At 51.9% G+C, this 23989-nt stretch overlaps 4 protein-coding genes across 4 annotated transcripts; 1 reads left to right on the top strand and 3 right to left on the bottom strand.

The window, feature by feature from the left end:
• On the bottom strand, positions 1–1364 carry NCS54_01481000 (Hypothetical protein; the record flags this gene model as incomplete). Its single annotated transcript, XM_053159938.1, has 3 exons — positions 1–144; positions 228–798; positions 868–1364. The coding sequence occupies 3 exons, from the start codon at positions 1362–1364 to the stop codon at positions 1–3; spliced, it is 1212 nt and encodes a 403-aa protein (XP_053015913.1).
• Positions 1365–6931: 5567 nt separating this feature from the next.
• NCS54_01480900 (Helitron-like-N domain-containing protein) lies at positions 6932–7789 on the top strand (the record flags this gene model as incomplete). The annotated part of the gene is made up of 3 exons (XM_053159937.1): positions 6932–7059; positions 7125–7602; positions 7775–7789. The coding sequence occupies 3 exons, from the start codon at positions 6932–6934 to the stop codon at positions 7787–7789; spliced, it is 621 nt and encodes a 206-aa protein (XP_053015912.1).
• Positions 7790–16898: 9109 nt separating this feature from the next.
• Positions 16899–17795, bottom strand: NCS54_01480800 (BZIP domain-containing protein; the record flags this gene model as incomplete). The annotated part of the gene is made up of 1 exon (XM_053159936.1): positions 16899–17795. One exon carries the CDS (start codon positions 17793–17795, stop codon positions 16899–16901), a length of 897 nt encoding a protein of 298 aa, XP_053015911.1.
• A 2765-nt stretch (positions 17796–20560) lies between these two features.
• Positions 20561–22040, bottom strand: NCS54_01480700 (RGS domain-containing protein; the record flags this gene model as incomplete). The annotated part of the gene is made up of 4 exons (XM_053159935.1): positions 20561–20605; positions 20659–20679; positions 20729–20829; positions 21155–22040. The coding sequence occupies 4 exons, from the start codon at positions 22038–22040 to the stop codon at positions 20561–20563; spliced, it is 1053 nt and encodes a 350-aa protein (XP_053015910.1).
• Positions 22041–23989: the final 1949 nt, after the last annotated feature.

Genomic DNA, 23989 nt, shown 5'->3' with positions numbered 1-23989 from the left:
TCAGAGTCTACGGATGTTAAAGGGGAGACCGGCGACCCTGCAATGATTGGAGATGTTGCAGTAGTTACAGTAGACCCCCTGAGTCTCTTGGGGGCGGGGTCGTTCGAACTTGACTGAGACGATGGAGATGCGGAGATTGCGGGCCTTTTGTTCTGAGATGGAGTAACGGGTTGTTGGGATGGACCTCCCTGCGGCGATTGTGATGATTGCGACCGTGACTGTTGCACCTGTGAAGATTTCTTTGAGGGAGACTTGAACATAGACCTCGCTGCTGCGAAGCCGCCAGCTTGGGATGGGCCAGGTTCGGTTTTAGAGGGGGGGACTGTGTTAGCGGCAGGTGCAGGTGGCGTGCTCTTGTCCGGAAACGTCCAAGAGTCGGGAACGACAATGAAAACATAGTCCTTCTCATCAACTGTAGGGGCAGCCACCATAAGACTATGGTCAAGCAGGCCAACAATCTTGCCGACGCAGTTGAAGGGAACACCTGGAACAAACTGCTTATCTTTCCTATCTGCCATCTTCTTGCAGAGGAGAGAGAATGGCAAAGCATGAATAGGAAAGAGAATAAAAACTTGAAAGGGGTGGAAGCCTTTGAAAGGGCTCTTTGATGGCTGACCCGGCGTGATGTAGGTACAGCACTGGATAAATGCACAGCATCTCAGCTGCGCATCATCCAACAGCGGGACAGAGTCCTTGATCAAGTGGGTTTGACCTGTCCCGAGAACCTGCCCGGTCAAGGAAACAACCGGTTGGATAAGTGGAAAGCCCTCACCATTGCAAAGAGTTCGTGGGTCAATGCTGATAGTTACATTAGTGGCAAGCGCGATAGTCGAACTCGAGCTAGGGGGAAATGATAAGTCTGCTTACGCTTGGTATCCAAAGTCGCGTATGAGAACAACTGGAACCTTGTACACTTCGCCGTCACCACCTTCATCGCTGAAAACATCAGGCTCCCGTAGGACCCACTCCAGTGCGTAGGGGTGCACTTTGCCAGTGAAATGGAACCACTGATTCTGCCACTCCGAATCAACAATCTGCTGGCTATAGACAGAGAGGTTGAGACTAAAGTAGATCGGCAGTGGATCAGGGGATCGGTGCCCTTCGGGACGCAGCACAGAATATTCAGGCAGTGTCATATAGGGAGGGGGTGGAAGAAAAACCCTGCCAAGAGCTTCAACATTAAGGCTCTTTATAAGTTGTTCATCTGATGTAGGAAACCGCGTTGGGGTATCTGGCTGACCAAAAAAGAACATGGTCATATCACTACCAAGGTTTTTCGGAGAGTCATGAGGCATGCGCGGAGGGGGATGGCCGCTAAGGGTGGAAGTTGAGGTAGGATTTGAGGTAGAAGTTGATGAAGACATGATACATTGAACTAGCAAATGTTTCGCTAAAAAATGAGAGAGCAGTTACGATTACGACAGTGTGTGTGTGTGAGAGAGAGAGAGAGACAGAGAGCAATTGTAAGATAAGCCTGCAAGATTGGCATGCAAATGTACAGAACAAAGAAGAAACACATCAGATATTTATGATCGATTAAATGATATAGTATATACAATACGAAGATCGATACCACTTGGTAAAGATACAGTACTTCGTTGCGCAGAGAGGATGGGCATCGCCGATCTCCATCCAACATTTTCAGCTAAGAGCTACTATCCCTGCCGATGTGGATACTCGCACAATTGAATTGATCAATTAACGTAGATGGTGAACAGATTTGCTTTTTCCATGAGTTTAAAGGATTGGCCAAAACGTCAGCACATATCGCCGATCGTCGTAAAGCATCTTTAGTTAAGAGCCTTGATCCCTGCCAAGTGGATACTTGCGCAGCGGAATTGATCAATCGACGTAGCTGTTGAACAGAATTGCTTCTTCCGCGATTACGAAGGATTGACTAAGATATTAGATGTTACCATTACAATGAAAGTGGGTGAAGGGATATTTTGATCTATTGGTATATCAATACTGCGGCGACCACAGCCATATGAATAAGAGGGTGGAGGAGTATGATGCCGTACTGGTATATTCGGTATAATGGCATACCGACTAGATAATGGGATGAATAATCAAGCCCGATGTTATTAATGTTATAATAATAAGAGGGTGGAAGAGTATGATGTTCTACTGGTATACCGGTGTGACGATGCTCCGAGCAGATGATGGGATGAATAATCAAGCCCGAAGTTAATTATCACGAAAGGACGAGGGTGAAGGAATATGATGCTCTATTGGTATGTCGGTGTGATGATGCTCCGAGTAGATAATAGGATGAATAATCAAGTCTGATATTGGGATGAAATTGGAAGAGTAAAGAAGACCATGGTGGGATAGACCTATCATTTATTGGTAGGTGGGTCAAGACAATGACGATAGACGATATTATCATATAGCTTGATAGGTATAATAGAGATAAAGATGACGTGGGAGTATCGGGATAGAATCGGATCAAGAGCAGAGTAGGACAGGTTGGTGTGGGAGAATTGAACTCTGCCCCAGAATGTACCGATCAGAAAACAGCATTGTAAATGGCATCAGCCTTTATCGTTCATATTTATAATGCTATTTGGCTTAATACACACGATTACACACCCTAAGAATACACTACATACACTATCTTGTAATGGATTCGTCATTATCTGCTCTATTTGAAAGGTTGCGTGGTCGAACGCCTGGCAGCACACTCAGCAGTCTCGGGCTGAAGACGTACAATGATATCTTTGGTGCGGGAAACTCGAATACAAACGCAACACCAAGAGAATCACATTCTACTGTCCAACCAAGCACACCCGGTCGTATTCCGGGTGTCCAGCTTGTGGGCCCGACATTAAGGAGGTCGCTCCCTACTGTCCAACCGAGTACACTTGGTGATATTCCAGAACCCGTACCTATAGACGCGGTACTAGAGGGACCACAATCAGCGGACCAACCAAGCAAACCAGGTAATCACCAACAATACCAACCAAGTGTAAATCAAATCGACAATGCCAATGCGCAAACACAGGCGGCAGGAAACTGGATGAGCCGGCCACCACCAGGGAGCACGACGCCGACACAAGTGCCTCCAAGAAAAAGAGGCAGACCGCGAGGTTCTCGTGCACCAAGGCGGAGAGATGTTCGAGAAGGAAATCGGGTGCAGGAACAACAGCCAAGTGCATACCAAGTCGACACCATCAATACTCAAATACAGGGACCTGAAAGCTGGATGAGTCGACCGCCGCCAAGGAGTACGACACCAATACAGGCGCCTCCAAGATCAGGAGGCAAGCCGCGAACTTCTCGTGCATCAAGACGGAAAGATGCCCGGGAAAGAAACTGGCGGCAAAGGAGACAAACCCAACAGCAAAGACCACTGGTTGCCGTTGGGACCCCACCAGCCAGTTCCCAGTTGCCATCTAATGCTCCACAGCAACTAAAACCTGTACCAGTGCAACGGCTTATAGCACCAAACCCCACACAAGCTGCAGAAATAAGCATCGCGAGCCAATATCACCGGCACAATGCACTGGGCATGCAGCAATGTATGAGCATTCCAAGCTTTTCAGATGCGGATCAACATGGCCAACAAGAACTTGGCGCCAAGCGTAAGGCTGACCAACACGGACAAGAACAAAACAAAAGGCAAAATCGAAGACAGGTTGAGAATAGCAACCTTGAAGAGCAAACCCAGGCATTCAAGAGAGCTATTAAGCATCTGGAAGATGAATTTACAGAGAAGGAGAGAATATCCTACACAAAGAATTGGCGTAAGCCGGTCCCCCGTGAGAGGAATATATCCACAGTCATGGACTTTTATCAAGCATTTCACAACATGGACACCCTACCCATACACACATGCATGATATGCTATCAGAAGATCAGCACCATGGAGATGAAAGAGCTTAGCTGGGAAGAGTGGACGAATAGCGCAGCGATGAATAGTTGCCGCACGTATTCATGTCCCGATTGCTTCCCTGTTGGCAAGGCTATACCGAGCTGCGAAAACTGTGCAATGAAAATCCGCGAATGCAATATGGCGCGGGGCGGGAACTTGCATCAAGCACTTGGTTGCGAGCACATGTACCCGGATGCTCTCAGAGACTTGACATTGGTTGAGGAGAAGCTGATCGCACTCAACACCCATTTCGGTTTCGTTGCAAGAATCAAAGTCACAAAAAGCACCAAAAAGAGTACGGCATATGCACGGCATGTGAAGGGTCATATAACTGTGTTTCCAAACAATGTTCAAGACTTGGTTACCACAGTACTACCACATCCGCTTCTACAATCTTTGGAGGACATCCATATATCCTGGCATGGGCCGCAGAGACCAGCCCCCAGCGATCTATCCAAGTTGCTCTCAGTCCGGCGAGGAGCTGTGGAACGGGCGTTGCTTTGGCTAAAAGAATTTAACCCCCACTATCGGCACATCGAAATCGACAAAGCCGAGTTGGATAGTTGGGGAGAGCCGGTGCATGGGGTTCCGAGCCAGATCTATGACAGGATAGAGAGAGATGAACCATCGGCATGGGAAGAAACGCGAACAGCGCACATTGTGCCCCCGGCAGAACGTGGAATGGATGACACTGGGCCCCAGTCACTCGAACAGATTGTGGACGGGCTAGGCAGAGCGTATGATGAGAATGATGTAAGTTACGACGAGGATCAGCAGCTCTATGACGAGCGCAGTCGGGAGGAGCTCGAGTATGAGGGCATGGGAAGCTTTCTTGATGAGATGCTTGCATCTGGTATGTTTCCACTGGATACAGCACCGCGAGCAACAGATGCCGATAAACTGCAATTTGCCATTGATACAATCAGAGGTGGACAGACAAATGCGCAGGCACAGCCGCCCAACCCGCCGACTGGGAGCGCGCAGGATTCGCACCTTCAGCCATACATTCACATTTCAAGAGGCAACGAGTTTGCAGATGTCAATGATCTCTGGCATCTTGCAAAAGCATTTCCGACACTATTCCCGTTCGGTTTTGGTGGGCCACGGTGCAAGGAAGAGATGGAATCGGAGCTGTGGAAGAACAGTGTCCAGCTTACAGGGCATATCCGTAATAGAGACGGTATTGGAGAGGGTGGAGAGGATGCGATTTCGCCAACACGTAATCTCGGACTTCGCGCATGGATGAAGAAAGTGCTGCAACGACATGGTGGTCGCTTTGCCAATCATCCGGCATTTTCATTCCTAGTCTTCAACATAGAGGTTCGGTCTAGGAATAGAGGAGTAAGTATGGTGAGCGTGCGACGGAACAATTTTCCTGAGGTTGAGAGGATCATTCAGTCGTTAACACTAGAGAGACTGGCGGAAGTGCAAAAGGAGTTAGAGGCTGGCGGGAGCACCCGAGATGAAGATATCAAAAAGCTCCTGCGACACATTTCATACTTTGGCTACAAACAGGCCATGTCGCAGGAGTCGCGGCTAGCCATGCGCAGAAAGATCAAAGCGCTCATCATCAGATACGGTATACCGGCGATTTGGTTTACGCTGAACCCTAATGACATTACGAACCCGGTAAAACTACGTCTGGCGGCATACCGAAAGGAGGACAAGGCTGCCGCGGAAGCAACCCTGCTTCGGGCCCTTCAGGATAGGTATGAGAGAGTGAAGCTGGCGATAACTGACCCCATAAGCTCTGCCATCTTCTTCCACCGCGAAGTAGAGATGTTCTTTGAGCATTACGTCAAGGTTGGGGAGGAATCTGTGTTTGGTCAGATTGGACAGTATTTCGCCGCCGTCGAGACCAACGAACGCGGTGCTCTTCATGTCCATGGTTTGCTATGGCTCGAGGGGAACTTGGAGCTCGGAAACTTCATCGTTGCTCATGGAAACGGGGAGGATGATGAGAGTTCGGCGATGGAACGGGAAGGGATCCTGAAATATGTCGATTCTGTCTTTACCGAGGTATGTGCATCCATGTATCCACGTAACCAAAAGCCAACGTAGGTCGGAAGCTAAACTATTATCTAGGATCTGGACGAATCTGCTGCCTTTAGCGAGGGGAGCGAGACTAGGGTGGTTTACGACAACATATCCTACCTGATGACCGATGCAGGGCGCTTCTCTGAACAGTTTGACGATGAAGCCCACTTTTGCGCAGGCAGGCTCCAGATGCACGTCCATACCGCAACTTGTGTCAAATACTCTCACAACAAGGAGGGGGACAAAAAGCCTACATGTCGATTCCATGCGCCTTGGAAGCTCTTTACAAACAGCGAATTTGGCGCGGATGGTATACTTCGGCTCCAACGCTCACATCCCATGATCAACCGATGGAACAAGCCAATGGCGGTTGGGTTGCGGCACAATCACGACATCTCCTTCATCGGAACCCAAAGCAAGACAATGGCGCTGATATACTACTTGACAAACTACGCCACAAAAATCGAAGATCCGATCTGGAAGAGAGTGGCCATAGCAGCAGAGCTCTTTCCGACTATCAGCACAACCAGCGCCGTGGGGCTAGGTGCAACGACTACAAACTACGAAGCCAAGGCAAATATAAACCGCCAGTATCTGATGAGAATCGCAAACAGAATATTCACCGAGCGACCATTATCGCAGGTGGAGGTGATTGCGCACTTTCTGGATTACCCAAGTGAGTTCTCGAGTACCAAACAATGGTCATATGTGAATATGACAACGATATACTGGGCAATACTCCGACGCTGGCAGTATCTCCAGCAATGCAGTAGCACTTTAGGCGACGGCGATGATCGACCTATCGAGAACATAGGTGGCAATGTCAATGGCAACGACGCGGAAGCCAGCGCGGAGAGGGTCTTGGTGGGAAGCGATGGCAAGAAGCTACCATACATTGAAGCCTACCACCACCGTGGAGAGGTGCTGCAGACATTGTGCTTTTATGACTACGTGTCGCTTGTTAAATTACAAAAGAGGATAGATTCATCTTCCAAGGAGTTGGTGAGGATAGGATTTGAAATGAACTGGAAGCCGGGAAGGGACTGGGTGCAGGTTCTAAGACCCCCGGGGAAGTATGCAGTGCCATGCATGAACGGGTTTCTCGATATGGACTTTGATATTGACACAAACGCAGACAGATACCGCAGGTAAGCACAAGCCATAGAACAGATGGGATGGATAAACGAGGAGCATACACTAATATTAGCACCAGAGCTGCAGTACAGCACCTCGCACTCTTTGTGCCATGGGAGAAGTTCACTACAGCAGCATCAGGCGATATTAATGAAATCTGGGAACACTGGAGACGGCGACTCCCCAAAAGACTTCAGACTATCGCAGGCAACATCCAGCTCTTGAAGCGATCAGCGGAAGATGCGCGGCGAGACGCGAAGCAGTGGGCAGTTGCAGGGGACGATGCCATTTTAGATGATATCGATGCTATGGGGGATGATATCCAAGATTCTATGGGCCCAGTAAAAGCGTATCGCTCAGATCAGGTCGGCCAGCTTCGCCGACTGATGGAAACAGTACGGGGTGCCACAGCTCCCAACCAGGTGACCGCTGGTTCGGAGTCTCTCGTTAAGCTGCTAGATCAGCTTCATGAAGCCCACGCAGATATCACCGACTTTGCAGATGATCTTGAGACTGTCGCCCCTGCTGAGAGCCTTGAGCAGTACCAGCCAACTATGGTAGCCAGAAGCGAGCTCCCAATGCAACATCAGCTCAGGGGGATCAAGAGCAAGCAGGACAAAGCCGACAAGGAAATTGTGCAAAGAATCCAAGGTTCTGACGGAGTTCAGGACACTCAGAACACGGCTGCCGGCACAGAAGCATTATTGAACCATACTTTTGCGGGTGCAGGAGAAGATAGCATAGAGATATCGGAAACAGACACCGGGAACACTGATGGACCCAGCACTACGGTCGCTTTTGGACCGTCAACCACATTCCTCCATGCCGGTCGGCAGATCGCAAGCAGGTTCACCCTGAACGAGCGGCAGGAAATTGCCTTCCTTTTAGTGTGTCGCCATCTCGACACCATCCCGGACGAAGGTGACAGCGATGATTTCGATAGCAGTAATGTCGAGAACAATGATAACGCACAATTATGCGAGTTCCTGGGTGGGGAGGGCGGCACCGGGAAGTCCAGGGTCATCGAGGCGTTGGCGGAATTGTTCGCTAGCAAAGACATATCGCACAGGCTGCTCATGACGGCGACATCGGGGGCCGCAGCAGCGCGGATCAACGGCGTGACTATTCACTCCGCCTGTGGGATGCAACCCAACGCATCCGACGGCAATGCCGACGATGGCAGCACGGTAACCTACGTGGACGGTGATGCCCGAAGAAGATGGAGCGAAAAGTGGCTGCTCATCATTGACGAGGTGAGCATGCTGGGCCTCCAGACGCTCTCCAACATCAACAAGCGGCTTTGTGCCTCCCGAGGATCGAATCAAGATTTTGGCGGCATCCCAGTGGTGCTACTATCAGGAGATTTCCACCAATTCCGCCCAGTGCAAAACAAGTCGCTATTGACGCCATGGTCCGCCCTCAGGATTGCGGACGAAATGAGGGCGCACGCACTCTGGACTCGATTTACCACCGTCGTTATGCTCACCGAACAGGTGCGCGCAGCGGGGGACCCGGAGCTGCAGCGGCTGCTGACTCGGATCCGGCAGGGGCAGCAAGACGAGTCCGACATGGAGCTTCTTAATAGCCGGTGCTTTCAGGAAGGCCGAGCCATACCATGGGGCAGGGGCATCACAGTAGTTACACCCCTTAACAGCAATAGATGGAGCCTGAACATGGATGCGGTCTTGGCCTTCCAGAGGCACCACCAGAAGCCAGTCCGGATATTTCTACCCCAGCACCGTTGGGGTAAACCCAGTACATTACCGGTAACGGAGGAAGAAGCTACGCTCATGGCCAGCGTCGGAGATGACAGCAAGATCTGTGTGCCGGCCACGTTCATGTTCGTGCCTGGCATGCCGGTGGTAGTGACCAAGAATATAAACCCAGGCCTCAAGCTCGTAAACGGGGCCAAGTACAAAGCACTGGAAGTTATACCAGACCCCAAGAGTTTCCCAGGGTATCAACTCGCCCCGAACATCATCCTCCACTTTGGACCACCTGCCGGCATCATCCTGTCGTCCGAGTCCACCAAGAAGTTCAAGTTTGATGACATGCCACCAGGCACGGTCCTGCTTACTCCAACAAGTGCCCAGATACCCATCGAGAAGAAGAAGAGGGCCAAGAAGAGGCCTTGGCAGAGGCACGAAGTGAGCCGCCGAGGACTTCCCTGCATTGCCGCGTTCGCATGCACCGATTACAAAATCCAAGGCGAAACCCTCGTCGAGATTGCGCTGGAGCTGCGAGGAACCGGAACAAAGCTGAATACGACAACTGGACAACTCGAGCCATGAAAGTGCGATCCGTACAGCCTGTATGTGCAGCTATCGCGGTGCAAATCGCTTGATGGTATTATGTTGCTGTCAAAGGCACGGGTGCAGGACATAGTCGGGAATAAAATACCACAAGAAATGTTTGATGGCGAGGCTAGGCTGGAACAGTTGTGCGAGAGGACAGTAAATGAGGCCCGATTATCGTTATTGTCATATCCATCTGCACAATACTAGCAGTAATGTAATTTAGATAACTGTTGGATTGTGACCCTGTATTACGAAACCTCTGATAGATCGATATGCCGACCTTAGTCAGAGGCGGCGTGAGATGACATAAAACCCCTCTCGAGAAGAGAGGGGGCCGCGAGGCATCCTAGATCAATACAATCATCATCTTTGGTCTCCACACTCTATTGACCATTAAATCCCTTGGATTGAATGTGCGGTACGCGATCCAACAATAACTAATACATTAAGTACACCTAACTCAAGCATAGGAGAAAATGTCATAAAATATAAAGACAAGAGCAATAATGCGATCCCACAAACCGAGCTCCCACGTGCATTTCACGTGCCTCTTAACAGGAAAACCCTCAAAAGAAGACTCCTTTACACTTAATCTCAGAGAGCGAATGAGAGTTCACATGTGCGCATTGCCAAATGAGGAAGAGAAGATTGGCACCTCTGAGGGGCATTCGGATGGGGTTAATCCGGACCAATAGGAGGTGCAGTTACGCTTCCTAATCGGGTAGTCACTTAATGCGGGGGGGGCGGAATCCCAGAGCTTAAGAAGACCTTTCGTACCGAAAGGCATATATCAATATCGATATCAATATCGATATATCCAGATAGCACAGTTGATATCGATATATCATATCCAAATACGCAGGTCTGCATTCAAAGATATAAGGCCCCAAAGGGCCTCTCATTGAAATCATAAAAAAAAAAACTTAACCAAGACTAATTACAATCACTACAACAAGAACTACCTTTTGTCAAGTGCATTCAGCATCCCTGCGCGACACAACAACAGAAACTTCATGTATTCAACAGGGTTAGAAATGAGGCAATTGGATTCACCATGACGGCTAGTTGAAGTCATAAGCCGCTGTTGCGTGGAGAGGTCCTTCTAGTGAATGGCGAAGCCATCGCTGGCTGCTCCCTCCGAGGACAATGAACCGTCTGAGTATACGATCCAGGTGGTTGGGTCTACTGTCTCAACCCACTGGAGGAAGGCCTCGGCCGATTCCTCTTTCGGGGTTGTCTGTAGGGGTGTATCTTGTCCCTTGCCGAAGCATTTCTGCATGAGGGCTGGTCGCGGGCAGGGTGCGAGGAGCTCATTGGTCCTCCGAAGACGGGTTCTGAAGCTGCTCTCTGTTGGAGCTTGGTACTTCCGCTTGATGAGCTGATGTTATATGGGTTGCCTTGGTGGAAGCATGTGCTTTGCGAGGGGGTGAGCCTCATCCAGGGAGATAAGCCGGGCGGAGAAACAGTATCGACGTGCTTCAAGAAGCTGAGTGATAGGTGGTATCCCGCCTTCCCGATGGAGGATGGCGATCGGGGTCGTCTTCTAGACAGGGAGTATGGCTCGCATCGATTGAATAATAGCCTTTTTCATTCTCTGCAAGAGATATTGGATACTTGACGGCCGGTCTTTAGACGGTTGGTCCCACCGCGGTCGGGTTGCACCTGGGTACCATACTTCGGTGCCGTAGAGCAGGACTGGTTCAACGCAGGCCCTGACGGCGCTCCGTACAGCGCTGGGAAGCGGGCCGTGTATCGTGTTGGTGAGTCCTCGCAGATGGTAGGCGACAGCCTGTGACTTAGCCGTCCACTTCTCTGCGTGGACTCGGAATGACAGGCTGCTGTCCAGCCAGATGCCTAGCCAGCGCATTGCTGCCTCGGGGTGTTTCTCGACATCACCATGGCGTATTGCCGGTGCGGCCTTGAGCTTACTCCGAGAGAAGTGCATGACTTCGGTCTTCTTGGGGTCGAAAGATACCCCGTTTGCGGCGCCCCAGCGGACTATTTCTTCGACAGAACGTGATGCCGCAGCGGCCGTTTCCTCGACCGTGTCGCCGACGCACAGGATGGCGGTGTCATCTGCATAGCCGAACCGGCCTTGGGGGTTGCTCAGTCGGTAGATGGGCTCTGTATATAACAGAAAGAGGATCGGCGATACCGGCGATCCCTGAGGGAGACCGCACTGGGGAGGAGAGAGCAGGGTGATTGTATCTTGGTACCTAACACAAGCAGATCGGTCATCCATAAAGGATCCGGCCCATCGGGCGAGATGTTCGGGCCAGCCTTGTTCCCGAAGTCGCAGAATTAGTCTGTTGCGCAGGACAGTGTCGAACGCGCCTTGGATATCCATCGTGACCAGCGTGGCCACCTTCTTGCGAGCAAATGCTTCCTTGATGTCGTGAACTAGGGCGGCTACGAGGTCTGTCGCAGACCTCTTGGCAAGCGCTCCAGCTTGTTGCGGGTGAAGGACTCCATAGTGGATGCATGCCCACGCGAGACGGCGCGCGACTAACCGTTCCAGTCCCTTGCCGAGGCAGGAGAGCAGAGAGATGGGTCGCCAGGCTCGCGGGGTCGTCAGGTCTCTGCGTCCAGGTTTGGCGATCATGACCACCTCGGCCGCTCTGAAAGGCTTTGGGTGGTGGCCTATGGCCAGGCACCCCTCGAGGAGGCGGCGAACGTGTGTTCCGATGATATGCCATACTGCTGTGAGGAGCTTGACTGTGATGTTATCTGCCCCCGGCGATGTATTCCCGGTACGGAGGGTCGCGTCCTGTGCTTCTTCTAGGGAGATTTCCTGCGGGAATGGGATCGTTTTGCGAGGGCTGACCTCGATCCAGGGATCCTGGATATCGTCCTCAGCTGTCCGACGCTCTAGAGTCGCTCGCCGGAGCGCGTTGGCCTTGTCGAGCTGGGTTTCGTAGACCACGTCGTCCACTTGGAGTGGAGGCGGTTGGAAGGCTCCTGGCGATCTCAGCCATCGGACGGCCTTGAAAACGGAGCTGCTATCTGAGAAGCTGTTGATCAGGTTCCGCCAATAGAGCCTTTTGGCGCGGCGGACCACACGGTGGAAATCTCGCTTGGCTATTTGAACCTCTTGGTTGAATCCGAGAGGGTATAGCCTTCTGGTCGCCCGATAATCGGCAGCAGCGAGGGCGCACTCTTCGGTCTATCACGGAGCGTTGCGTGCCCCCTTCCTCGCAGGTCAGTCCGCTGCCTTTGCTGCTGATTGCAAGAGGCTGACTATTGTGGATGCGAGCTCGTCTAGCTCTAGTGGGCTCGAGGCGGCGACGGGGATCGCCATCGATCCTAGCTCTACGATTTCGACGAAGCGTTTGAGCTCGTCATCTGTTGTTACCCAGGTTTTGCCTGGCTGTGATGGGGCCGGCTCGACATTTGGGAGCGCTAGGCTAAGGGTGACATGATCAGGGCTGGTGGCAAGGTGATCCTCGACACTAGCTTCAGCGAGAGGTGCATTCGAAAAGGCGAGGTCAATGGTGTTTCCATGCGGGTTTGTGGGGATGTCTAAGGTGTTCAGAAGGCCGAGGCTATTTTCCGATGCCCAGGAGGCAATCTCGTGGCCGCGGTTCGTAGTTGGGCCCGTCTGCCATGTATGATGTCTAGCGTTGAAGTCGCCCGCCACGAGGCAGATGCAAAGAGAAGGACGACTTAAAAGCTTTGGGTCCATTCATAATATGCAAATGCCGAGCTAGAGCGTTAAAATCCTTCTTGCAGAACGTTGCCGGCGCGCTGCGACCACCACATTGGACTTTGGCCGGCATGGCATTGCTTCTCGGCGGTAGCACCTGGAGTGAGAAGAAGCTCGGTTATCTGGACATGGCCAGTACAAGAATACGAAAGAGACGTGAAAGCTGATTGTGGAATAAAAGCGACACGCACGAAGCTATCTTGTAGGATCTCGAGAAATCCGGACAATCTAGCGTCGCCACAAATGCCCGGATGGGCCAATCAATTCACGGTATTTTGACTGTTTATCGGTTAAAAGTGGAAAAGTGGAGGAGCTAGATTGTCCGGATTTCTCGAGATCCTACGGCAGGTCAGTGAACAGGTGGTCGGAGGAATCATCGCCGGCATCCGCGGTGACGCACGGCACGAAGCAGGCTCCGATGAGGAGCTTCAAGTTGTTCAGCGGCCAGAATTTGGCGCTGGAAGAGTCTGACTAAGATATTGGTGCTTGTATACATGTTTTCTCATTCTTCAATGCCCTCGGTTCGAGAGTAGCCGTGGTTTGGACGTGCAGTCTTGTAACCTTGGAGTGCCCAATTCTAACCCAATGTTGCCGCACCCCTAATTCTCAGTCGGCGGGACTAATTCCTCCGGTAGTGCCCGCGATTCTCAAAACCCAGGGCACCTGCGAGTTTGGGGCTGCTCGTCACATCTGGCTTGTCACACGCGTGGGCCGAGATGGGTACGGTCCAGCGCGATTGACCGCCTGAGTAGAACATGGGCTGCAGAGCACTGGACGAATGACAAGAGAGAAACGAGTTGCCGACATGATGGCGGCAGCCACGTTGAATAGCAGTCGAGGGTTTCAGCACAAGAATCTGTCACAAAGGGAACTGACAAGCAGGGTGGGGGACACCAGGTGACAAGAAAAAGTAGCACCGTATGAGGACAGTTGGCCCGCATTTATGCATGCTGATCAGACAGAAACGAAGACGTGAATGGACTATTGCTTGACCAGCGTCTGTTCAGCTTGGCCGGTCACTGGTTGGTGTGGGAGGGTAAGACGCAATCGTCTTGAAGGAAGAGGTACCTATGCTACGTAGTAAGAAATCATGGAGGGGCAGCGAGGGGAAGAACTGTCGACTCAGCAAGTGCGGCCGTGGTATCTTGTCTCACCAGTGTGATGTGACACGGAAGGTTGCAGCAATGGGTAACTTGCTGAAAGCGTGTCGCTTTGCCCCGCGCACCCTGTCAGTATCGTGTCGTAGTTGGGCAGGCCGGCCCGCGCCGATCGCTTAGCGCCGCGTTATCTCATGGGCAAGGTAAGGCTTGTGGGGTCCATGAAGGCCAATAGCCAATGAGTATAAGTAAAATTCTGTTAAGGACTACTTACAAATGTCATATAATGCCTAGCAGTCAGAAGTACTCTCCATCTAGGTGAGCTAGTGGTGGCCCCACAAGCTATCAAAGGAGCATGTTGCTGCATTGCAGTGTTGGTTGTAACTGAGCTTCCTGTCTTGCCTCACACAATACGAAGACCTATGAGTTGCTTGTCTACCGGCAGCAGCCCGATAATCAAACCTGCACCAACACCAAACAGCCATGCGCTTTGCCGTCCGAATTGCACGTTGTTCTCGTCGAACTGTGGCTTACTGGGGGGTTGTGGGGGCGCGTGATCGGCTGTGCTACGTTTGAGGGATGCGCGAGCGGTGGTCGGTGACCAAATGACCGTCATTGTGTCGTTCAAGACGTGTATCCTGACTGGCGGGACGTTGGGTCTGGGAGGGGACACCATTCCGCCGTTATTGCACCCTGAGAGCTCTTGGTGTTGTGTATCATTATTGTGGATCACTCTCTGTATGAATCAATGCACGGTATAAAGCTCGGGACTTCCCGCAATGAGCTCTGATCCACCAGGTCATCGCACTATCCTCAAGGGGGAAATGTCCCTCAGAGACAGACTGCGCCAACCGCCGAAGTCGGTGCGCCAAAGCCCTGGCCAGCCGCAATATGCCTCGTGCTGCGCATTGCCATCACATGCCATGGGAAGGCCATGCATGGAAGCTTGTGTAACGTGGCCCACGGCCTCGCACAACTTTGAGCAACTCCCTTCTGACTCCCCAGTGCAGTCGCAATTGCTTGCTTGGCCTCACATATGATAGTCGATATGTCTGGGCAACGAGAGGTCAGCACCAAGGACGCCACCAAGTGAGCCTTGCACGCCTTCATCTGGACTTGACGCAAAGCGTAACGAGGTTCAGGGACTTGGAGCCAGTCGGTAAGGGGCCAAGACCAAGAGCTCAGGTGCGGGGCTGGCCGGTCGGAAGCTGGAGGGGATTTGCACATGTGTTTGGCAAACTCGTTTGCTCAACCCGCAACAACTGACAGAAAGGTAAGCCATATACTCGTCTGCAGCTACCCGTTCGTAGTTCGGCTATAGCACGTAGATGCCCTGACGGCGAGGCTCCGCGAGTGCAGGCTTCTGTCGAGGCTCGTCATTGAGTTTTAATCGTTGACTTTATTACCCATTGCCCACGATTGACTTTCCGTACTCCAAAAGTTGCCAGAAACGGATATCCGAGCTACCTGGCTTCTGCCCTGTGCCATCCCTCTGCAATCAATACGCCATTCAAGGTTGTATTATCTAGAACGAGCTAGAGCGAATGTGGCGTCTGCGGGTAAGTGCAATTAAGGTAAGGTCATAACGGTGGCGGATATCTGAGAGCTACCTGACATCACAAAATGTAAGATGCTGACAGCACGTTGCACCTGTTGGTTTCCTGCACTCCTCCGAAACAGGCGATAAGTTGCATCTGACCTGATATTGTGCCCTTGCTGGCGGACAGGGACCACGAGCTCTCGGCCAGATTGGCCAGATTGAGGTTGACGACAACTCAGCATTTTGCTTGCTCTGCGACAGGTCACTAGTTGTCACCAAATACCAGGGCTGCTGTTGCGGCACGGCAATTTGCCTTGGTTCTCGCGGTCGCCAATTGTGTTGGAACAACCCTGCCAATCCCATGGGTGAAGAGCGATAGGCGTTACAGAATAATTGACATATCAAGATCTAACAGGGGTAAACGCGTTGCAAAAGTCCAAAAACAACATCGTGCATTACGTGGCCGAGCGACGTCACCGAGGAGGCTGCTGCAGGGGCCAGGGTACCACTCGGGTGGTGTAACCGAAGATCAATGCGCAATTACGCACCAGTTCATGCTCTAGGGCTGCGAGAACTGCTATCCAACGTTAGCGCGGTGATCAAACCTGCATACGCCCCTCCTTGGTTACATTACATAGCTCTTTAATGCTGTTCTCAACCGGTGAGAGTCAATGAATCCCAGGTAGCAGGTCGAACACGGCGGCTGCTGATAAGAGCTCCGGTTTCACAAGTGGCGGAGACGGAGGCACCGACAAAGGGGAAGAGTCGCCCTTTGCAATAGAGTCATCCACGAATTGCTATAATCTGTTCGTCGCTTTGCCCTGCTCAGCATACACCCCATTCCGAAATTTCCCCACTTCTCAGAAAAATTGTCGAGATAAGAGGAGACACATTTGTGTGCCCAGTCCCATTGAGCCCCCTTCGCCACACCACAGCCTACGAGATGCTTACCACATTCGACACATCGCGCAAGCCATTCTCGCAAGAGTTTAGAAATGCGAGTCAGCCACAAAAGACCCTGAAAACGGTAAACCCCCATGGATGAACTACGCAACACAAAGTCTCTTTCAGTATGGAGTGGCTAACAGGCCAATTGCATCCCCGTCATTACGAATGCTTTCATATCCCCCTCCGCCTTCAACAAGCCACCAGCAGGGGCCTCTCCAATATCGTCCTGTCATATCATATGTCTTCCAGCCCCGTTTTAATCCCGCCTTTATCCTTGCTCGGTCCGGCCAGGCTGCTCCGGCTCCCAAGATGTGGCCCCTCGCTGAACCCCCTCCTCTAACGCTTGTACATATCGCTGGGACTCGTGGACGAGGTAGTTCTGGATGAGGGCGCAGTTGCACCCCGAATGCTGTAGAAGTTCCATCTTAAGGTTATAAATCTCGAGGGTCAGGTCGGCCACGCATGTGGAAAGATCGCGATGGATGCGCTCCAGGTCCTGCTCGCTGGACTCGAGTCTCAGCAGGTCATCCCTCTGCTTGGCTCGGAATTTGTTGGCTGCAAGTCGGTTCCGTTCCCGGGCACTTTTCATGTCGTCGTTCCGCGGTTGGCCTGCGTAAGCATTGTCACCCCTGGCACTTCTGTTGGGGCGAATAGTTGTATGTTGTGTCTTCTCCTTTGCCAGTGACGTCGTGTCTTTGTCACTTGACAGACTTTGTCTATCAGACTTACGAAGAGGAAGGCTGTTGGTGTCGCGATTCCGTTTTTGACGCTGTTTCGTTGGTATCCAGGGCCGGTGCCAGTTGTCATCCTGGAAGGGAGGTGACTCCTCAAAAGTAACCGGGTCAGAAGGCAAGAAAGAAGGTGAAGTCTCTGTGATAGAGATGGGGGCACCCCATGGATCGGTACACTCGGTCATAGGGGTGTTGTCGCTCCATAGATCAGTCGAGCTGATATCGCTGCGATATACGAAGCTATCATGAGGCGAGGGACCGGTCGGCGTGTAGACAATGGCTGCCGTGCTAGTCTCATCTTGGGATGAACCAAATGGCCCTAGCTGGTCTATCGAGCACCATTGCTCCCATAGGAGATGTTGGGAGATGTAGGGTGTCGTAAAGGTCCTGTCGTCTTCCACGGGATTTAGCAAACCTAGGGCTCTGTCGTCCATAGGATGGCAGGGATCAGATGGTATGCTTCTGTGCAAGAGGCTAGAGTTTTGGCCACGACAGTGGAACAATACTGAAAGAGAATTATTGAACACCTGGAGGCGTATCGTATAAACCGCTAGCCTATTGTTTGCGCTAGTAATGGCGGGTTCGAGTTAATGGTGGACCCTATTAGAAGCTCGGGATGATTGGAGATGGAAGAAGAAACTGTCCCGACTCGCAGAAGTGATTGCAGACAGAATAGCCTCATCAATATAACCTGAACAGACACAAAACGTGGAGCAGCCAATGATCGAGCCCTTTGGAATTATGCAGGTGGACGAAGGACCGACGAGGGAAGGCTGAAGACAAAGTTGATGGTGTTCGGTACGTGAATAAGAAGAGCCCGTGGCTCACCCTTGCCTCAATCTCACGGGCACTATTGAAACGCCAGACTAAGAGCAAGGAAAGGGTGGCCTGGCTCTGAACCGGGAACCCTCGATCTGGCATCCTTTTCTCGCGCCATCACCGGCCGTCTACCTACCGTTATTCGGGAGTGACGTGCTGCAATGGAATCTAGATCATCAAGACCTGTCCGTGCGCTCACCGTGGCTGGCTTAAGGCCGTTCCTCTTTTCTCGCTAATCCAGAAAGGGAACACATCGGACTGAGGGACAGGCGATCCTAGCGTGAGGCTCAACCTTGACGTCGATTGACCTTGCGGGAACTTTGTCTTTGAATCGGGGGGCCGATATAGAGTTAAGGCGGGGTTGTTCCAGACTAGCCGGGATGGTTGAGAGGGGGTAAACAGGCGACTACACCATTGGGATCAGGCGGCGAGACAGGAAAAGAGGAAACAACGGCGATCGTCCAGGTGTACATTTTTTAATCGAAAATCACGTGCTTCCACGACCGGTTGCTTGTTTCAGAGCCAGACATGCAACCTGGTTCTTCTGGTTGGCCGGATCAGGTGTTGCCTCGCACAGCTCATCGCAGTTGGCGTAAAGCGGTACTTACAATTGCTGCTATAACCGTGGGAAGCACACCGGTATCTGCACCAATACTCACAAAGGTTTGACCGGCTGCATCTGTTTGTTCGACCGGAAAGCAAATGGCGATCGTCTGTTCGAGCGTAATGATCGCCGTCTCCACAAGAACGGGAGGGATGAAGACGACTCCCTCCGTGCCAATCAGCGCTGCGCTCAATTCAAGTTAGCGCGAGTCAGCTAATTCAATCCAAATCAAGCCGGGTTTTCTGTCTTACTCCATTCAAGTCAGATTTAGTGACTTGACAAGTCATTTAAGTCAGATAGGTATTTTGAATGATAAAATAGCTAGAATTAGGTGTTGTGGCCAATTCCGATAGTCTTCATTTTTGACCACCCTTTGATGACCGAAAAAAGTTTAGGTAGGTCACGTGATTTCGCGATTCAATCAACGCGCTCGCGTCCCTCCCTTTCAACCTCTCTTCCCTCCTCTCTTACACACAGAAATTCCTCCTCTTAACCCTCCAAAAGGCCGCCTTTTTGGCTGATCTGAGCGCCGTTTTATTGTCTTTTTCACTATTATTTTCGTCTTCATCATTCTCATCATTTTTATTATCTTCTCGCCGATCCGATTGCCACTAAGTCTACGTCGCAGATAGGGGCCCGGTGCGTCTGGGTCTCTACTCGCCGTAATCCGTGGCAGTAAGCCGAGGAACGAAAGGCAACGAATATGACGTCAATTACGATGCTTGGCACCCCCTCTGACGAGGAAACGATGACTTATTCCTCTCTGAGTCTCCTCCCGCCGCTCCTGCGCCGTCAAGAACCTCCTCGACCCCTGGGCCCCCGGGCCTGTACGATTATCCTCGAAAGTTCCCTCCGTTGCCCAGCAGCTAGCCGAGCTGAAGATCAATGATACGAGGCACATGACGATCGATACCCTTCCCCGCTTACGAATCGGCGCAAAGACCTGCGTTCTTTACTCTTGGCTGTGGCACCGGAATAAGCTGCGTTCCTTCGTCGTTGAACACGGTTATTTCCTTGTGGAAGTCATTGTCAACACCGCTGGAGACACCTTTTGGCTCTGCAAATACTGTGATGCCCGTGGAAGGGGTTAGACCGGCTTGTTCAAGCTGAAGCTGAAAGTTACGACTGCCGCGCTTACGCACCTCAAAACCCACCACTCAATCACGAATGGCTACGCCCCGGATCCCTCCTCGTCAGCAGCTTCTGTGGCCCTTGCCATCCTTCAGTCTCACGCCAAGCCTCCACCAAAGCCCAAGGTCCACGCTGTTTCCGACTTCAAGGAGTCCCTGGTCCATTGGATCGTTGAGTTAAACGTACCACTCAATGTTGTCAACCACGACACCTCCCAACGCCTGCTACGGACCCCGATTGACATGATCAACGCCGCCCTTCCTAGTCACCATGAGACTATCAAGCATTGGGTTATGGATGACTTTCATGCTAACCGGAAGGCCGTTGCGGACCAGCTTGGGGGTGCCAAATCAGCAAAAATGGTATTAAGAACGAAAGAAGCAATGCCCGTCCAAAGGCAGTATGAAACAGTCTTGGGGACATTGCCTCAGATCGCAGTCTCGACTCGCTCAGAGAGGAGAGTAAGCTAACGCGAAAACCTCGCTGAAGGAGACGAGCTTTGCTGTCGCTGTCTTGTCGATAAGCTTGAGAACGATGGTGTAACAACTTTTCCTAGAGCTCACAGAGGAACGGCTGGGAGGAAACTTCCAAGTTCAGCGTCCCATCCATGTATATCCACCATGAGAAAGGCCATGGAGTAAATGCTCAACTATCCGAAATGGTCGAAGGGGAGGTCATATCCTCACAGTTCTGGGCCGGAGTTAGTAGGTAAATGTAAACTTCGCCCAAGGGTGTTAAAGTACAATCTTGATCGCTACCCGCTGCTAGAGAAGTGGCTGAAGTGATGCAGCAGTGGGGTTAGAATGCTAGTACGTGACTGGCGACTTGTGTTCTTGAGACTTGGACGTAGAAGTACTGGTAGTCGGCTGAAAAGTAGCCAAAGATTCCGATGTCTTTGGGTTCCACTTCTAACCCTAATCTTGTTCTGTAAAACAGGCGACTTCCCACCACTTTATGCTGTGTCCTGTCTTACGGTCGTGCCGTCCCTGGGACCACCATCTTGTCTGAGGTTAGGATTGTGGTTCTCACCGTCGTCTGTCTGGATAGGGCCAGGCAGCGGGTGGCCAGGGTGCGAGCTCCTTGGCCCAGCTGTCTCTTGCGAGTCTTTGTTGGTCCAGCCGGTTTGGCTGGGCCATTCGCATAACGACATGACCTGTGACTCTCATAAGGAGTCATGATGCAAGTGAAGACCTTCTCTGGCTGGGTAGGACGATGTGGGGATGGAGCGAGTTCTTGAACTTTTGCGGTTGAAGCCCAGCTTGGCACCCATCTTTTTCCATCCTTTGTTGTGTGTAGCTACGGCACGCTGAAGACCGCCAGGGGAGGTGATGAAGGCCCATTCTGATGTGGGCCGGGTAGTGGGAGGAGTCACGGGTTCCATTGCTGGGGGCGAGTTTCGGTCGCTGTTGTCGGTCAAAGAGTCGGGCTCAATGTGATGCATCGAGTTCATTGAGCGAGCAGGCGCACCAATGCGGCTGCTGGTGTTAGAGGGTCGCCGAGGTTCATAAATAGTTTCACCGGAAGGTTCATCAAGCTGCATGAGAGCAACTGATTGAAGGAAGGGTACAAGCAAAGATTCGTTCATCAGTTCGTAGATGATCTGACCCGCTTCGTCCAGCTGGGATGGGTGGGGAGGATTCAGGCCACAGGGGAGGTTGAGTAGCTGATCCCGGATGCGGGCAGGAAGGTTCACCTCTCTTGAAGCGCAAGGGTTGATGTAGACCTGCATGAGCTTTTCCCACAAAACACAGACGTGGTTTTGGCTTTCTTGAGTGCGGTTCGGGTTCTCGGTAATGATTTCGTTGTAGAAGGCAGCATATCGTTGTGAGTCAAGAGTGAATTCGAGACTCTCCAGGCAGTGGTTCCTAGAGAGGTAAGCCATGAAGGCGCTGAGGGTCCACGGTGGCGAGGCGACATCGAGGAGGATTTCGGTCATGGAGGGAGGTCGGGAGCTCAAGTGCCCGTTTGGTGTTGAAGTTCCAGAGAGGAAGGTCTCGCGCATAGGCCTCGAGGGAGGAGAGTCGACTTCGAAGTCCTCAAAGGCGGAGGAAGGTTGAGGTGATGGCGGTGGTGTACTGGGGCTGAGGCACTCAGAAGATTGCCTTCGCGAACGCGACAAACCCATTATTCTAGGTTTCGGGCGCTCTGGTGCGTCTCAGGCCGCGAAGCAGAATAGTGAATAGATCGAGTAAAGGATCGGAACGGCGCCCTGGAGCCTTTAGGTGGGAAGGAAACGGGGTTAAGTAATATAGAGGAGGGAGACCGAGTGAAGTGAAAGTTGTCTGACGAAGCGGGTAGTGGATATCTGACCAGTTTAGATTGGGACAGAAGCTCATATGATGGAGGGAGGAAGAGGAGCGGAGTCTAGAAGCAGGGCTGCCTATGGGACGATAAGGGCAGGAGAATTGGTGATCAGACGGGACAGTAAAGAAGCTGTCGAGGAGTTCGCCGGCGTGACGTTCGGATGGTAACCAGTCCCAAAGCGGAGATGACGCAGGGTTGGGTCGAGGCCATCGATATCGCAGTGTCGAGGCTGCCAGGACGTCTCAAGCGACTGGAATCGGCGAGTGGAGTGGATGGCCACGGACAGGTCGTGAACGGATCGCGGATCGCGGTTTATGCCAGAAGGCTTGGCACAAGCCGGACGCCGAGGGGAGCTCGAGGGTCAAGGTGGACGGAGACGACGAGACTGGTGGCATGCAGTCGCCGGCGGGTCTATCGGACAAGACAGCCGAGTGCCTGGAGCAAAGTGTCCTTGGGACGAGAGACAGTTTGCATGTGAGGGATGCGGACCTGGGGGGTCCAGAGTGTAATAAACGTCCAGGCCCCAGGTGAAGGTGAGGCGAAGAACGAGGGGATGTGGGCCTGGCGGGCGTATGCAAGGCGTCGGAGAAGCGCTAAGGTTCAGTTGAGGGCGGCAGATCTGTTGGCTGGTTGGCTTGTTCTGATTTGGGTTTGGGGATCTTGGGGAAAAGGAGGGGAAAGTAGTTTATCTCTGCGGCTGCCTCGAGCCTCCATGACGGTCAAGACAGGGGGTAGTCCAATCAGAGCACTTGTTAGCGATGATACCTTAGTCTCCACTGTCATCCGCCCCAGGCACGAGTAGACTGGTTATAAAGCAATGATAGTCACACTCCCTGAAGCCCCCTATCTCTTCAGTGCGCAAGGACCTCTGCACAGGTCTCGACGAGGGGTTCGGTCCAATTAAAATACGCCAACTCAAGGGTACATAATTCTTCACCTAAAGTATATGATGATAGAAGTCCCAGCAATATTGATTGTTACAAATCGCAACATCGCATAACTTGCACCCGTACACAATCTGCCCGCCTCGTGATGCCTTCTCTTGTTGCCGCTGACCTCTCCTAGAGGGTCTCTTTTCAGGCGTTTTGCCCTTGACTGCCCCTGCCGAAGGCCCTTACAAGCTAGGCAATCTGATTTTACCTTCCGGTTGATATGATTGACCTGGCGATTGGCGTGTTTACGCTGTAATCCAGGGTCTTTTAAGTCACGCTCGTCTCCGGCCCGATAAAGCTTCTTTGCCTGACTTTCTTGGCCGTAGGCGTTGAATATCTCGTTATAAATGCACTCTTACCACTCCCTATGATTTATATATGTCTTCCAATTTGGCTGTGGCCCCTTTAGTTGAGCAAGGTAGCTATTCACAAGGGCCACCTCAAGAAAGAAGGTCCAACAGAGTGCCTGCCAAGGGCCGCGGCGGAGGGGATGATCATACGCATAATATGACCTCAATTGGTCACCTCGATCAACATGGTTCATCTCGTCGTTATAAGCAGCAGCAACTGCCGGGATTTTTATGACCTTGACGGCTTCGTCACCAAAAAAAAAAAAAAACGGCGTATTGGCTTGGCCTCTGGCTTCCGTGAGGACGGCCTCTTCCTCTTCCGCTCTACTCGCTCATCGTCGGCGCCGGTGAATACAGTAGTCAAGAATAATACACGCCGGTTGTCTTTCCAAGCTATTTGGTTAACCTAGAAGTACGGCACATAGATAAATTAGTAAGGATTCCATATATGAGAAGTGTCTTAAGTTGGTACCTGATTATCAGGGGTC

The sequence above is a fragment of the Fusarium falciforme genome, chromosome 13, assembly GCF_026873545.1.
Source record: "Fusarium falciforme chromosome 13, complete sequence".
Lineage (NCBI taxonomy): Eukaryota > Fungi > Ascomycota > Sordariomycetes > Hypocreales > Nectriaceae > Fusarium > Fusarium falciforme.
This window is presented reverse-complemented; position numbering and strand designations above follow the sequence as displayed.